The following is a 14,246-nucleotide window of genomic DNA, read 5'->3' on the forward strand; positions in this document are numbered from 1 at the left end:
CCCTGGAAAGCCATGTACTTATTTATTGATATTATTCTTGTGTAAAGCGTTTTGGGACTTACCTTTAGTACCTATTTGTGAGTCATATCAGAAAACCCGTTTTGTTATCTCAGACTTCATTTTTGGGCCTAAAGTGCCAATAATACTGAGAGTTACACCCTACTAGACTTTGGACATTTGTCTGTTTCTAGAAACCAAATCCATCTCTAACTATTGAGTATCTTCAAAGAAATGAAACATAGGCTCTGACGGTGATTGAAAAGTGAGTCCTAGAAATGTTTTCGGCAAAAGCATTATATCATTGGGATAAGTGAATACTCTTCTAATGTGGTTCATTTGAAAGTTTGCATGTGTTTAGTAGAAAAGAAACCTTATTATCTTAAAATCACATCTGGTGGACTCATTGGTGAGATGAATTAAAAGACCTATATTTACAAAAATTTATGGTAAGTAAAACCAAAGTACTTGCTCTTGACACACACACACACACACACACACACACACACACACCCCCAAAAACAGCCATGCTAATGAGATCTGAGCTTGACTGTAGAACCCAGTGAGTAATTGAATCACTCAGATTACCATATGTTGTTCTCACTGATTACAAAACAAATATGGGTAATTATTTTTTAGCCACTTGGTCACTGAAGACAAGTCAAGATAAGAGAACGTCTACAGTACTTGAGGGAATAACCCTTTTGAACCCTGTGGAGGATATCTCAGTTCCAACTTGTGCTACTTTCTACTAACAGATAAAAAATAAAACAGAGAAGCTCCTGAGAAAATTAAACAGTATCATTTTGCCTGCAACTGGGTAACTACAAATGTTAATAATTGAAATAAATCAATATAAACAGAAGACATTTTCATATTTTATTAGTTTTATATAGGTGATGGAAACAACAAAAATCAAAACAATGGTACAGCAAATTATTCAAAAGGTATATTCATCAAGCAATTATTCAAAAGGTATACTCATCAAGCAACATTACCGAAACAAAGTGAACATGATTTAAGTTTTTCAAATTAATTTAAGCATCTGAAACATGGAACTATTAGCAGAAGAACTTTTGTTCCAGGATTTCATCTCCTGTATGGTTCATATTTCCCCTAAACTTGGCAATAAGAACTTATACACTGTGGACTCTTAGTGAAAACTGATGAATAAGAGGCTATGGTTTAAGCTCTTAGGCTAAAGTGAAATGGTTTTCCAGAAAAATATTCCAGGAGGGAAGACATTTGTATCTAAGGTCATCTAATTATCAATTGATATTGTGAAGCCTCAAAATTAACTGTCCTTTTAATTTCAATTCTAGCAAGTATCTAATTGAACCTTAGCAAGCTCACTGATTTTATAACTTTCATTGGCAGCAAACTCTACATATTAACTAGACTCATAAACACACATACATTTCTTTTTTCTCTTTTAAAATCATCTACCTGTTAACTTTATCAAATTCTCTAAACTTTTATTATTTGGGTAAGTAATCAATATTACTTGGGGAAATAACCTCTCCATGAGATTTATTTGGTGGTTCTTTCTTAGTGCCCTGTTTCGGAGATCTAAGAAGCAGTGGACTGCAGTTTTCATTAAATCTCTCAAAAGAATTGGCTCAAGTGCCTAGCTTTGGTTCATCATCTGTGGACCATATGATGCGGGCGGGGGGGATCCTTTGACAAAAGTGCATATGGATAGTTTGATAAAATGTAACAAACAATGTAGATTCTTTTTCTCTTCCTTCATGTCAATGGAGATTATTTATTTCTTCCTGTCTATCTAACTATCTATCTACCTACCTACCTAGCTCCTCATAGCGTTTTCTGTACATGGGCATAGTCAAGTGGCCATCTTAGAGGTGTACAAAGAACATTTGTGTGGGATACAGGTGATTCAGTTTTAATTTTTGGTCAACTACCAAATTGCTATAGCTCACAAAATAATTCATTTAATTTCTTTGAGTGTTAGTTTCTTTACTGGTTAAATTTGTTTTAACTGCTCTATGGATTATTTGTTATCAAAGTCCTATAAGGGATATAAGCATACCTCGATTATTATTATTGCTTCTGTGTTTAAGATTCCTTGAATAAAAAATTCACATCATAAATTCTCATTAATATAACTGAGTAAAATATTTTCAAAATATAGGTTATAGGTCCTGTATAGGTCTAAATACAATGACTGTAGTTAGAATTGTATTATAAGCACTTTTCCCTGGCACTTCATTCATATAACTAAAAGAAAACATTAGACATTTTCAATAAACAAAAATAGGAATATAAATTTTATCATTGTTATGATTCTTTAAAATAGGTTTAAAAATTTGATGCACTTGAATCTGAAAGGCTCTTGTTGAACTAATCAAACAACCTTCTAAGAAAGGATTTCTTGGCAGGAGTAATAATTTTCCCAGAACCCTTTTTGTGGAGGGATTTCAGTGGAGGCTTTTTTAAGGGTAGAACTCTTTTGGGGGTTTGCAGTGCTCTTGCTATCTCCACATGCTCATTGCAGTAATATTTGTTGCTTCCTTCTGACAGATGGATGAGTGTGCTTTCTGCCAGATCCATACACTGGGCATGGACCCAATGCCCATCTCCATGAGAGCAGTAAATCATGGCAGGTTTGTTGAGCTCAGTTGAATAAAATGGTACCCAAGTGTTGATATCCACATCACAAGTAGGGCAGCATGTAATCCAATAGCCCGTTTCAGACTCATCTTCCTCATCATCTTCATTATAGGTGTCAAATTCATCATCACCATCAAAACTATTTGCTTCTGCACTGAAACAAAATTCTTCTGAGTCTTCAAAGGGAGTGGAGTCCCCTGGGTCTTCTGTTGATGTCTGACTATTTGTGAATGTTTTCTGATCTTCATTCACATCGTCTTCAGCACATTTCAACATATAGAAATAGAATGCTTCTGAAACAACCTGTTTATTGTCTCCTGGTATGCCGAGGAAAATAGTTCCATTTCCCATGTTGCTTCCAAACCATATCTTGCTGTGCTTAATATCTGGGGTCCAATCTGGGGTTTCCATCTCACGAATTTCCATCTTGTTGTCCTCGAAAGAGATGATGTTGCAGACCATTCTTTTTTGATTTTCAAGCTGATAGCCGCCAATGATAACAAATTCATCATTGCTTATTTGAGTCAGGATTGCACTGGAGACAGAGATTCCTCCTGGCATGACTGTGCAATTCACAGCTGGGCTACCCAGAGGGAGATCAACCCTTATTCTGTATAGATTGGCAGGGCGGATGTTATTGGCAAGTGAATGGCCTCCTAAAATATAAATGGTATCATTTCTGGCAATGGAGACGTGAAAAGATAGCCCATCCTGAAGTTCTGGAAGAATGTATGACGTAGAGCACCCAAATTCAAAATCCACCAAGAAAACATGGGGCAGGCAGTCAGCTACACTGTTCCATTTTTCTGTGGTTCTTTGGGCAGAAGGTATGTATGACCGCCCTCCAAAGAGAACACCCACACTTTTTCCGCGACTATACACCACATCAATGGAATGACCATACCTGCCTTCAGGAACATCTCCTACCAAGTCTTTCTCTGTGCAGCGAAAAGTAACTTTTTTGTTGTTCTTGCAAAAAACAGACATGATATAAATCTTATCTGAAAGCTCATTGTTTGGTGTTTTCCCTCCATGGATGATGTACTGATGCTTTTCAGACTCTAAGTTGCCTTTGAATGTGCAAGTGGCTGGGTAACGAAGAGGAGGAAGGTAGCAGGAATCCTTAGAGAAAACTGCAGGCTTCAGTTTGAGATGGTTATGCTTTACATCAAAATGGAAAACTCCAGTGGGGCAGGACCTTTTGGGCCAGCCTTTTTGGCCAAAGAAGAAAACTTGCCCATCAAAATTCATTAATGAGAAGCCTGGTTGAATTAAGGCTATGTTATTACCGACTGTTACCATTTGTAGTGACATATTTTCTGATCGTGGATAGATCTTTTACCTGAAAGAATTACAAAATTTTTTTTTGGCCTTACTACATCCCTTCATATAAAATCACTGTGTTTAGATCCCCTCACAAGTAAGAAGCATGTTAAGAAAAGAGCTGTCCCACAAGCTCGTAGTGGCCTGAATTCGCAAAATAGCAAAAATTCAGGCAGCTAGGTAAGCAAAGAAAAACAGAACCTTCCAGCTTAATACCATTCAAGAAGCTGGGACCTGTTTCAGACATGGACTAGCGTCCCTTAGACTTCTGGGAATTGTAGTCCTTTTCCCTTAAAGATTCACCGCTTGTCAGAAGAAAGAACTACATTTCCCAGGAATCCGTTCTCTAAGGGGTGTGTGGCTACGGTAGTTTGTCTCTGTGGCTCCGGGAGAAGAGTCTGTCTGAATAAAGACGCCAAAAATGCGAAGTGACTAGATGGGAGCCAAGACGTAAAACTAGGGAAGGAGAGGTGAGAATGGCTGACGCAGGCCCAACATCCGGGTTACGGGAAAGCTGCGGCACCGGGAGCGGCGTCAGGCTACCCCCGCCCGGGTGTTGTTGGAGCCTCTCCTGGGGACTCTTATTAGCAGGTGACCCAGTAGGAAGCAGGGCTGCTTGTGGCCAGAGCGGGGTTGCCTGGAAACCGCAGCCCGAAGAGACTCCCGACCCAGGTGTCCTCACGGACTTCTTTGGAGCTCGACTCAAAATTGCACCCCCGGGCCTCCTTAGGTTAATGGGGCGGGGGTTTGACTGGGGCACAGAGAATAAAAAGCTATGACTGTTTTCCTGAACCGAAAGATTAGTCTCTGAATACCTGGAGTGCAGGGGAGAATTTACCTGATAATGTTTTTTTACCACTCCTGTATTTAGTCATGGAAATACAGTAATGAGATTTCAGCGGGAACCACGCCAAAGGCCATTTGTTTTCTCAGCTGCTCTTGCTCCGGTTTTTAGAGTTCTTTTAGGGATGCAGAGAAGTTTCCTAAACACCTCTCCTCCTCCCTTCCTCCCCCCGCCCCCACTCCTCCCTCTTTTTGGATAAGAAAATAGAGTTAGTGGCTGTTATTTCAGATGTCTCTTTCCAGCCCCAGAACCTTGGAAGTAATTAGTAATTCTGTTCTAAGCAGGCATTAAGCAAAGAGGTACCAGAATTATTCAGAATGTAATATTTGTATGATTTTTTAAAACAGGTATTTACTAGATGGAGTAAGCTTGATAAATTTTAATTTTTAGAAAAATTTTACTTACCTTGGAGAGATGTCAGGAGCCTTAATGGGAAATGCACGCCCTGTTTGCAGAGTGAGGTCCTAGGCACTAAAGATTAAAGGAAACAAAACACAGATTCCTTGACTTTTAAGAGTAAATTGTTAATATGCTTCAAAAACAGTATAAAACAGTGTCTAAGAGTATGGACTCTGAAGGCTGACTGGCTGGATTCAAATCCTGGCTCTGTCACTTACTGTGTGACCTTGGGCAAGTAATTTAACCTCTTTGTGTCTCAGTTTCCTCATCTGTAAAATGAAGTAATAATTTTACCTACCTTACAGGTTGATGTAAGTTGTGATTAGTAAGTTAATACATGCAAAACACTTAGGACAGGGCTTTGTACACTGTAGGTCATAGCTGTGACAATTATGCTTGAACTTATAAAAAGTAAGGTTGTTAGTGCAGTTACCTGCCAGTCATGGCAGATGATGTTTATAATGTTGGAGATGATCTGGGAATCTGGTTAGTGGGTGTAGAGTGATAATTTTTTGGACTAGTGAGAATTGGATAAACATATACAACAGAGGAGTTGGTGGTGGGTTCAGTTTAAATAACAGGAAATAGTTCATTCTTCTTGTTACCCTTTCTCTAACCCCTCACTAAATATGCAGACTCTGAAGTTGGAATGTCTGAGTCCAAATTTGGGCTCTCAAAGTTATTTGCTGTGTAACTGTCTTGGGCAGGTTTTTTGTCTCTTTTCTTTTTTTATCTGCAAAATGGGGATAATATTAGTACCTATTCATTGAGTTATTTTTGAGAATAAATGGGATGACACATGTAAATCACATAGCACATATGTGATCATATGTGCTGGCACATAATAAGTATTGAATAAATGTTAATTGATGCTGTAATTTATTTTTATTCCCCCTGCAAAGGTTCTTTGGACCGTGTGGAGTTTATGGTCAGTCTAATGAGATCTTGGTGGGGCTTTTTGCCTTGAAGATCAGGTGTAATTAATTGCTAATTATTCTCTTCTACTTATGTTTAGCTTACTTGGGAGAGTCCTCAAGGTGTGATATTTTAATAATCATTTTGTGGGTTATTAAACCAAGTGAGGAACTGGTGAATGAGAAGGATTATTACTAAGGTTATGAAAGCAAGCCTTTTTCTTCCTCAGACCATGGTGGTTTGTAGGTTCAGCAACTTGCCTTGCTTATGAAATAAGCTGGGCAAGTGTTTTATTTACTCGTGGCCTATCCAGGTATACATGAGAGAAGGCATCTGTGCACCTAAGAAAATGCTCTCCATAGGAACTGAAAGGAAATATTGTTGGCGCTCAATTTAGTAAAGGAAAACCATACGTCATTACACTCAGCATGATGTGTGATGATTTTTAGAGAGTTGCTCACATTTGGGCTGAGGGAGCACCAAAGCCTGCTTGTTGTAAACACCTGTGAAGTAAACACCTGGGAAGACCATTATTGGGATAGAAAGCAAGCTCTACAGAAGTAATGTGTCCCAGATCCCAAGGGGTGACCATACAGCAAGAACACTTGCTTTTAAATGGAAAATTAAAAATAAAATGTTTTGGGGGCTTCCCTGGTGGCGCAGTGGTTGAGAGTCCGCCTGCCGATGCAGGGCACGCGGGTTCGTGCCCCGGTCCGGGAGGATCCCACATGCCGCGGAGCGGCTGGGCCCGTGAGCCATGGCCGCTGAGCCTGCGCGTCCGGAGCCTGTGCTCCGCAACGGGAGAGGCCATGGCAGTGAGAGGCCCACGTACCGCAAAAAAATAAAATAAAATAAAATGCTTTCATTGTAGCCTATTGGCTTCATTTTAAAGTTCATAGGGATTTTGGCTTCTCATAAGTGAAAACACGGTTATTGTAGATTAAACAGAAATATTTTCTTGGGCAAGACATAAGGGATACTACCCTTTTTTGTAGCTTATATGGGTCCCCAAAGATTTCTGACTTGTTCTCCCTTTGGTGCCCTGCTATTTGGCTCACCTCATAATTTCAGGGCCCTAAAAATAGTGGTAAAGTTGATCACTGTTAAGATGAATTACCTCTTCTTGTTACACAGTTCAAGAATCTGTATTTAATTTTTAGATTATTCATTTTAAACTATGGCCAGATGGCTTATGTATTTAAAGAATGAACAAGAACATTGAAAGTGTTTTCACATTATTTTGCCATACTTGTTTAGTTTTTGCAATTTTGCTTTACTAACTTAAATATGTCTTCACAGGAATAGACTATAGTATATTTTCCACAGTTTTACTATGACTCTATTCATCACATCTTGGTTTTTAAATGAGTTTTTAAAAGGTGACGCTAGAACTAAAATAATCTACTGAAGTGGTTTTCTTTAAATAGGCCAGATAAACACAGGCAGATTTTGAAAAAAAAAAAAAAAACAGTTCTTTGACTGGAAGAAGTTTCAAAGTCAACACATTAAAGATTCTTTTTAAAGGTCAGAAATATAGGACCAATAAATTTATACAAGTCTCCCAACCCCATGCTAACATTCCTCAGCAGGGAGATTTTCATTTATTCACTGTGAAGCTAGGGCATAGTTGAGAATCAAAAGAGGGCTAATGGGGCTTCCCTGGTGGCGCAGTGGTTGAGAATCTGCCTGCCGATGCAGGGGACACGGGTTCGTGCCCCGGTCCGGGAGGATCCCACATGCCGCGGAGTGGCTGGGCCCGTGAGCCATGGCCGTTGAGCCTGTGCTCCGCAACGGGAGAGGCCACACCAGTGAAAGAGGGCTAATGATGTAAGGTCTGGGTTTGTAGTTTCCTGTGTCTGAACTGACGCTTTTTTCCTTCCAAAGAAAGCTGCTGTACTCGGAAGCATTAAATCTTGCTGATCAGTGTTGCCTGTTTTCCTGATTGCTCCAAAATAGCAGGTAACCTCATGTAACTGCAGTCGTTTAGTGTAAGAATTAGCACTATCTTGCACGGTTAATCAGGTTTGAGGCATACAATGTTTGATTTTTTTGCTGGCAATAAAACCAGGATTAGGTCTTTCTTCTGACACTTATGCCAGAGAAGCATTTATGCATTAAGATTAAAATTTCAACACTGATGCCACAGGAATAAAATCCTTGCAGCAGCCTGAGACCAGAAAGCCCCTCTCTTTCCAAATTCTACATCATCCCTTCCGCATCTGGACACCCAATCCACGTGGAACTAACATACTGCTGAAGGGGGGCATCTTTCCCTTATAGTTGACAAACGTAGGCTCCCATATTTTAGCTCTGGTAGAAATGAAGTTATTGGACCTACCTGAAGGCCAGGGGCGCTGCTCACCCCTCTCTGAATCTTTGCCGCTAAACCAGGTATTAAATGTCAGCGCTTGGGGAAGATTCACTGACTGCTCACTCTGACCGTGGCCTGCAGAAGGATGACGGTAAAGAGAGTATGTATGTGTGCCTACAGATGTTCCAGTGAACACTGATCTAACGGGACTAACTGACTGTGACCTTTTTTTTTTTTCTTTAGGTGGTTAAGGGAGATATCCAACCAGGGTGTACCCTCAAGGTTTAACTGTTTCCTTACTGGTGAACAATGGAAACATAATCCCTACTATTATCTGTAAAGACCAAAAAAAACCCCCAAACTGGTAAAATCCTGATTTATTACCAACATTTTAGAATGTTTAATATGTTTATTAAATGTTTATTATTTAAACATTTAATAAACAATAATATAATAATGTTTATATAATTAATAAACATTACTGTTTATTATTTAAACATTAATATTTAATGTTTAAATAATTAACATGATTTTAAAAATACTATATTATTCAAATGGGAAATTATTTTTACTAAAGCAGAGCCTCCTAATCCGAATGTCAGTTATTTTGACCGTGAATTGCTCCTCAATGGTCTTATTTTCTTTAATCCAAGGCTCAGAAGGAGTGTTCTGATTATGGGAGGCCTACCACCAACTTTGTATCAGGGAACTGCTGTGTAATATTGTATAGTGGAATGATTAAGAAAATTGGCTTTAGAGTCAAGCTGACCTGGTTTTCTCTGCCAGCTTTGCCATTTTCCAGGTGGAGTCATCTGAATCCTTAAGCCTCTTTTTCCCCATCTCTGAAATGGGGATAGAAATATTTACATCAAAAGATTGTTGCGGGCTTCCCTGGTGGCGCAGTGGTTGAGAGTCTGCCTGCCGATGCAGGGGATGCAGGTTCGTGCCCCGGTCCGGGAAGATCCCACATGCCGCGGAGCGGCTAGGCCCCTGAGCCATGGCCGCTGAGCCTGCACGTCCGGAGCCTGTGCTCCGCAACGGGAGAGACCACAACAGTGAGAGGCCCACGTACTGCAAAAAAAAAAAAAAAAAAAAAGATTGTTGCAAAAAGACTAAATGAGATAATGTCTTTGAAGCGCTCAGCCAAGGAAAATATCCCACAGTGGTCTTAAAAACTATGCTAGTAGCCTCCCCATTCCCACTCCAAAGTTTCATAATCAAAGGAAGAATAAACCAAAGGGTTGAGAACAGATGAAAAAGCTGACTTAATTTTTAAAAGCAGACCTAAGTTTTTAGAGCAGTTTTAGGTTCGCAGTAAAATTGTGTGGAAGGTACAGAGAGTTCCCATATACCTCGTGCCCCCCGCTCACTCATAGCCTCCCTCATTACCAACATCTCCCACCAGAGGTACATTTGTTACAATCGATGAACCTACACTGACACATTATTATCACCCAAAGTTACATTAACATTCACTCCTGGTGTTGTACGTTGGATGGGTTTGGACAACTGTATAATGGCATGTATCTACTATTATAGTATCATGCAGAATAATTTCACTGCCCTAAAAATTTTCCCTGCGACACCTATTTCTTGCTCCCTCCCCTCAATCCACGGTAACCACTGATCTTTTTACTGTTTCCGTAGTTTTGCATACTCCAGAATGTCATATAGTTTTCAGATTGGCTTCTTTCACTTAGTAATATACATTTAAGTTTCCTCCTAGTCTTTTTATGACCTGATAGCTCATTTCTTTTTAGCTCTGAATAATATTACATTGTCTGGATATTCCACAGTTTATCTATTGTATTTTCCTACTGAAGGACATTTTGGTTGCTTTCAGGTTTTGGCAATTATGAATAGAGCTGTAAACATCCATGTGCAGGTTTTTGTGTGGACGTAAGTTTTCAACTCCTTTGGGTAAATACCAAGGAGCACTATTGATAATTCATATGGTAAGAGTATGTTTAGTTGTGTTAGAAACCTCCAAACTGTCTTCCAAAGTGGCCGTATGATTTTGCATAACCACCACCGATAAATGAGAGTTCATGTTGCTGTACATCCTAGCCAGCAGTTGCTGTTGTCAGTGTTCTGGATTTTGGCCATTCTAACAGGTGTGTAGTAGTTATCTGGTTTTAATTTTCATTTTCCTAATGACATATGATGTGAAGCATCTTTTCATTTGCTTATTTGTCATCTCTATGTCTTCTTTAGTGAGGTGTCTAGTAAGGTGTTTGGTCCATTTTTTAATCAAGTTGTTTGTCTTCTTATTATTTTAAGAGTTCTATGTATATTTTGGATAACGGTTCTTTACCAGATGTGTCTTTTGCAAGTATTCTCTCCTATCCTGTGGCTTTTCTTTTCATTCTCTTGTCAGTGTCTTTTGTTATTTTATTTTTTAATAGTTTTATTTATTTATTTATTTGGCTGCGTTGGGTCTTCATTGCTGTGCACGGGCTTTGTCTAGTTGCGGTGAGCGGAGGCTACTCTTTGTTGTAGCGGACTTCTCTTTGTGGTGGTTTCTCTTGTTGTGGAGCACGGGCTCTAGGCGCGCAGGCTTCAGTAGTTGCAGCACACAGGCTCAGTAGTTGCAGCATGCGGGCCGTAGAGCGCACGGGCTTCAGTAGTTGTGGCACGTGGGCTTCAGTAGTTGTGGCTCATGGGCTCTAGAGCACAGGCCCAGGAGTTGTGGTGCATGGGCTTAGTTGCTCTGTGGCATGTGGGATCTTTCCGGACCAGGGATCGAACCCGTGTCCTCTGAATTGGCAGGCGGATTCTTAACCACTGTGCCACCAGGGAAGTCCTGTTAGTGTCTTTTGGAGAGCATAAGTTTTTAATTTTGATGACGTTCAGCTTATCATTTATTTCCATCATGGATCGTGCCTTTATTGTTATATCTAAAAAGTCATTGCCATACCCAAGGTCATCTAGGTTTTCTTCTATGTTATCTTCTAGGAATTTTATAATTTTTGTTGTTAACACTTAGGTCTGTGATCCACTCTGAGTTAATTCTTGTGAAGGGTATAAAGTCTGTGTCTAGATTCCTGTTTTTGCATGTGGATGTCCAGTTGTTCCAGAACCCTTTGTTGAAAAGACTGTCTTCGCTCCATTGTATTGCCTTTGCTCCTTGGTCAAAGATCAGTTAGGTATACTTATGTGGGCCTATTTCTGGGTTCTCTATTCTGTTCCATTGATCTATTTGTATATTCTTTCACCAATACCACACTGTCTTGATTACTGTAGCTGACCTAATTTTAAACAATTCATTAAAAACAGTTACATCAAGAAAAATGTATACCATTTATTAAGCCCATTTCCCGACCGTAAAACTTTTCATTTCTTTGCGCTCTATTCTAATTTTTATCCAAATGTATACATATTTTTACTTAGTTATGATAAGAATGTATTTAAGGGCTTCCCTGGTGGCGCAGTGGTTGCGCTTCCGCCTGCCGATGCAGGGGAACCGGGTTCGCGCCCCGGTCTGGGAGGATCCCACATGCCGCGGAGCGGCTGGGCCCGTGAGCCATGGCCGCTGAGCCTGTGCGTCCGGAGCCTGTGCTCCGCAATGGGAGAGGCCACAGCAGAGGGAGGCCCACATACCACACACACACACACACAAAAAAAGTGTATTTAAATTTTGTTTTATCTTTTTAACGTAACATTATTTCATATATACTATGAAATGTATATTTTATTTCCAAAATTTTTAATAGTTGCCTAAAATTCCATTAAGTAAATATATCTGACCATTCAGTATTGGTCATTTAATCAGGTTCTGTGTGGCTTAGATGATAGAATGCAGGGATCAGAGGTAGACAGATTTGGAGTTGATTCTTAGTTCTGCCACTTACTAGCTGAATGGCCTTTTTGACCTTCAATTTCCTTATCTCTAAAACAGGGACGATACCTGCCTTACTGGGAGGATTAATGGATATAAACTGTGTGTTATAAAGAGTGTACTCAGTAGATCTTGTGTAATGATGATGGTGCCATAAATATATTTGTGTAAGTGAAGATTTTCATTTTTTGCCAAAATTTAGGATATATTTTCAGGGTTGACTTAAAAAACTGACAAGTAGCTCAGTTGTTTGGCTGATTCTTGTCATTTGGAATGTTGGTCCATTCCTTAAAAAAGTGTCATCATCTCTTCTGTTACTTCCATGATGATTTTTTTTTCTTTGTCTGTAAAAGAGTATTGGGTTGTTTCTCTAACCTATTTATGGTGTTGTATAATGATTATGGCACTTGAAATTCCAGCATCAGTGACAGCTCTCATAAAATTGACATATTGGTTATCTCCACAGTAAATATAAAGTAAGGAATGCAACCTAGAAACCAGGGGTAGGTTTAGGTAAGTGTTTTAGCCTTTGCATTCTACTAACACCAGAAAACAGGCAGTTTTTTGCTAAATGGGTTAGTTGTCTCCTAAAGAGGCTGGAAATTAGCAACATATTTGGAAATGGATTTTTAAACCCTGAGCCCTTGCCACCCATTAGGAGAGCATTAGACTCACAGTGATCTCCTTCAGAGCCCCCAGTCTAACAAAGTCCTCAGCACAGAAACTAAATGTGAAGTCATGAACAATATTTATTGAGTATCCACTATGTATAGAGTCATGCGGAGAATTAGGAAAAAAAAATCACAGACTCAGCTCTTGCCCTTAAGGAACATGCATGATAGTAGGATGAAGCAACTTTTTGATTGTGGATAAACATGTTTTACATTCTTCCTATGCTCACCCTTTCTTAAAAGTTCACCAAGAAATCACAATTATGGGGGCAGAGTCAAATTTCTACCGAAATATATGGATTTCTCGTGCCTTAAATCCAAAGACAGTGGACAATTAAAGAATACAAGTCAGTGTCATTACAGAGTAGAATAATTTTTATTCCACAGAGGAGATAAAAAGCTTAGTAATGGGATTTACTGGCATAGTAATTGAATGAAAAGGAAGCATAATTGGAGAAAAATAGAACATCAGAGATGGAAGACATCTTCAAGTCCAGTCCCCTTATACCTACATTCAAACTGCTTAAGGCCAGAAAAGTTAAATAACTTGAAAGGGTAACATAGCTGCAGGGGTGTGTACATGGTGGTTTGAGGTGGGTAGGGGAGGAGCACAGTTTTGTGAACTCATGACAGCGTTTCTTAAGAAATGCAGTGACCTCTCAAGCATTTCCATCCCCATCTTATAAATGGAGAAGAAACTTAAATGACATTGTTACTCAATGGGTTAGCAAGTGTTTGAAATGAGGTCAGTGGCAGCTTTTCATAGCATTCAAATAGGCATAGACAATTTTTACTTTTTTAATAAGTGGCTGATTTTTCAGGAAATAATATAAATAGTGTGGGAAAGGGAGATGTTTGGCTTGTTGAATGAATCCCATGATAGAAGCCACAATTGAAACTAGCAAAGAGGAGAAAAGAGGAAGGAAAAGGAAACGTATAGAAGGAAGCAATCTACAGTTAGTATGATGGATTGTCGAGAAGAATGTGACAAGTGACTTGTCATTTTTTATTTAAAGTAATGATTTAAATACAGCCACCTGACCAGAATGTTCCGTGATTTAAGGTGGACACTTAGTTGTAAAATAAAATGGAGCAAAATTTCAGAGGTGTTTTACAATGTTGTACTAGAAATAAAATGCACTTAAAATTTTTATTCTTAGAGAAGGAGGGAATTTGTGTATGTTAATTTCTACCTTTGAGTATAGAAACCATGATGGCAAAAAGAAATTGTTTTTATCTTGGTGTGTGTGTGTGTGTGTGTGTGTGTGTGTAGATTTGTATGTTATGTGGTGTACATCAAGGCAAAATTGCAAATAA

The 14,246-nt window shown here is 39.2% G+C and overlaps 2 protein-coding genes across 5 annotated transcripts in view; one reads left to right on the top strand and one right to left on the bottom strand.

Annotated features, from left to right (window-relative positions):
- Window positions 1-1,784: 1,784 nt before the first annotated feature.
- RAG2 (recombination activating 2) lies at window positions 1,785-8,573 on the bottom strand. The gene is made up of 2 exons (XM_007106862.2): window positions 8,448-8,573; window positions 1,785-3,970 (listed from the first exon to the last, which is right to left on the bottom strand). The coding sequence occupies exon 2, from the start codon at window positions 3,940-3,942 to the stop codon at window positions 2,359-2,361; it is 1,584 nt and encodes a 527-aa protein (XP_007106924.1). The 5' UTR covers window positions 3,943-3,970; window positions 8,448-8,573; the 3' UTR covers window positions 1,785-2,358.
- IFTAP (intraflagellar transport associated protein) overlaps window positions 4,317-14,246 on the top strand; it is a 65,005-nt gene continuing 55,075 nt past the window's right edge. For 2 of the 4 annotated variants that reach the window (XM_028501576.1, XM_007106864.2), the window contains exons 1-2: window positions 4,317-4,421; window positions 7,994-8,068. The gene's annotated coding sequence lies outside the window, so the exon portion shown is untranslated. The remainder of the gene's footprint in view (window positions 4,422-7,993; window positions 8,069-14,246) is intronic. The other 2 variants (XM_028501577.1, XM_007106863.2) reach the window with 1 other exon arrangement.

The sequence above is a fragment of the Physeter macrocephalus genome, chromosome 16 (genome assembly GCF_002837175.3).
Source record: "Physeter macrocephalus isolate SW-GA chromosome 16, ASM283717v5, whole genome shotgun sequence".
In the NCBI taxonomy this organism is placed as follows: Eukaryota; Metazoa; Chordata; class Mammalia; order Artiodactyla; family Physeteridae; genus Physeter; species Physeter macrocephalus.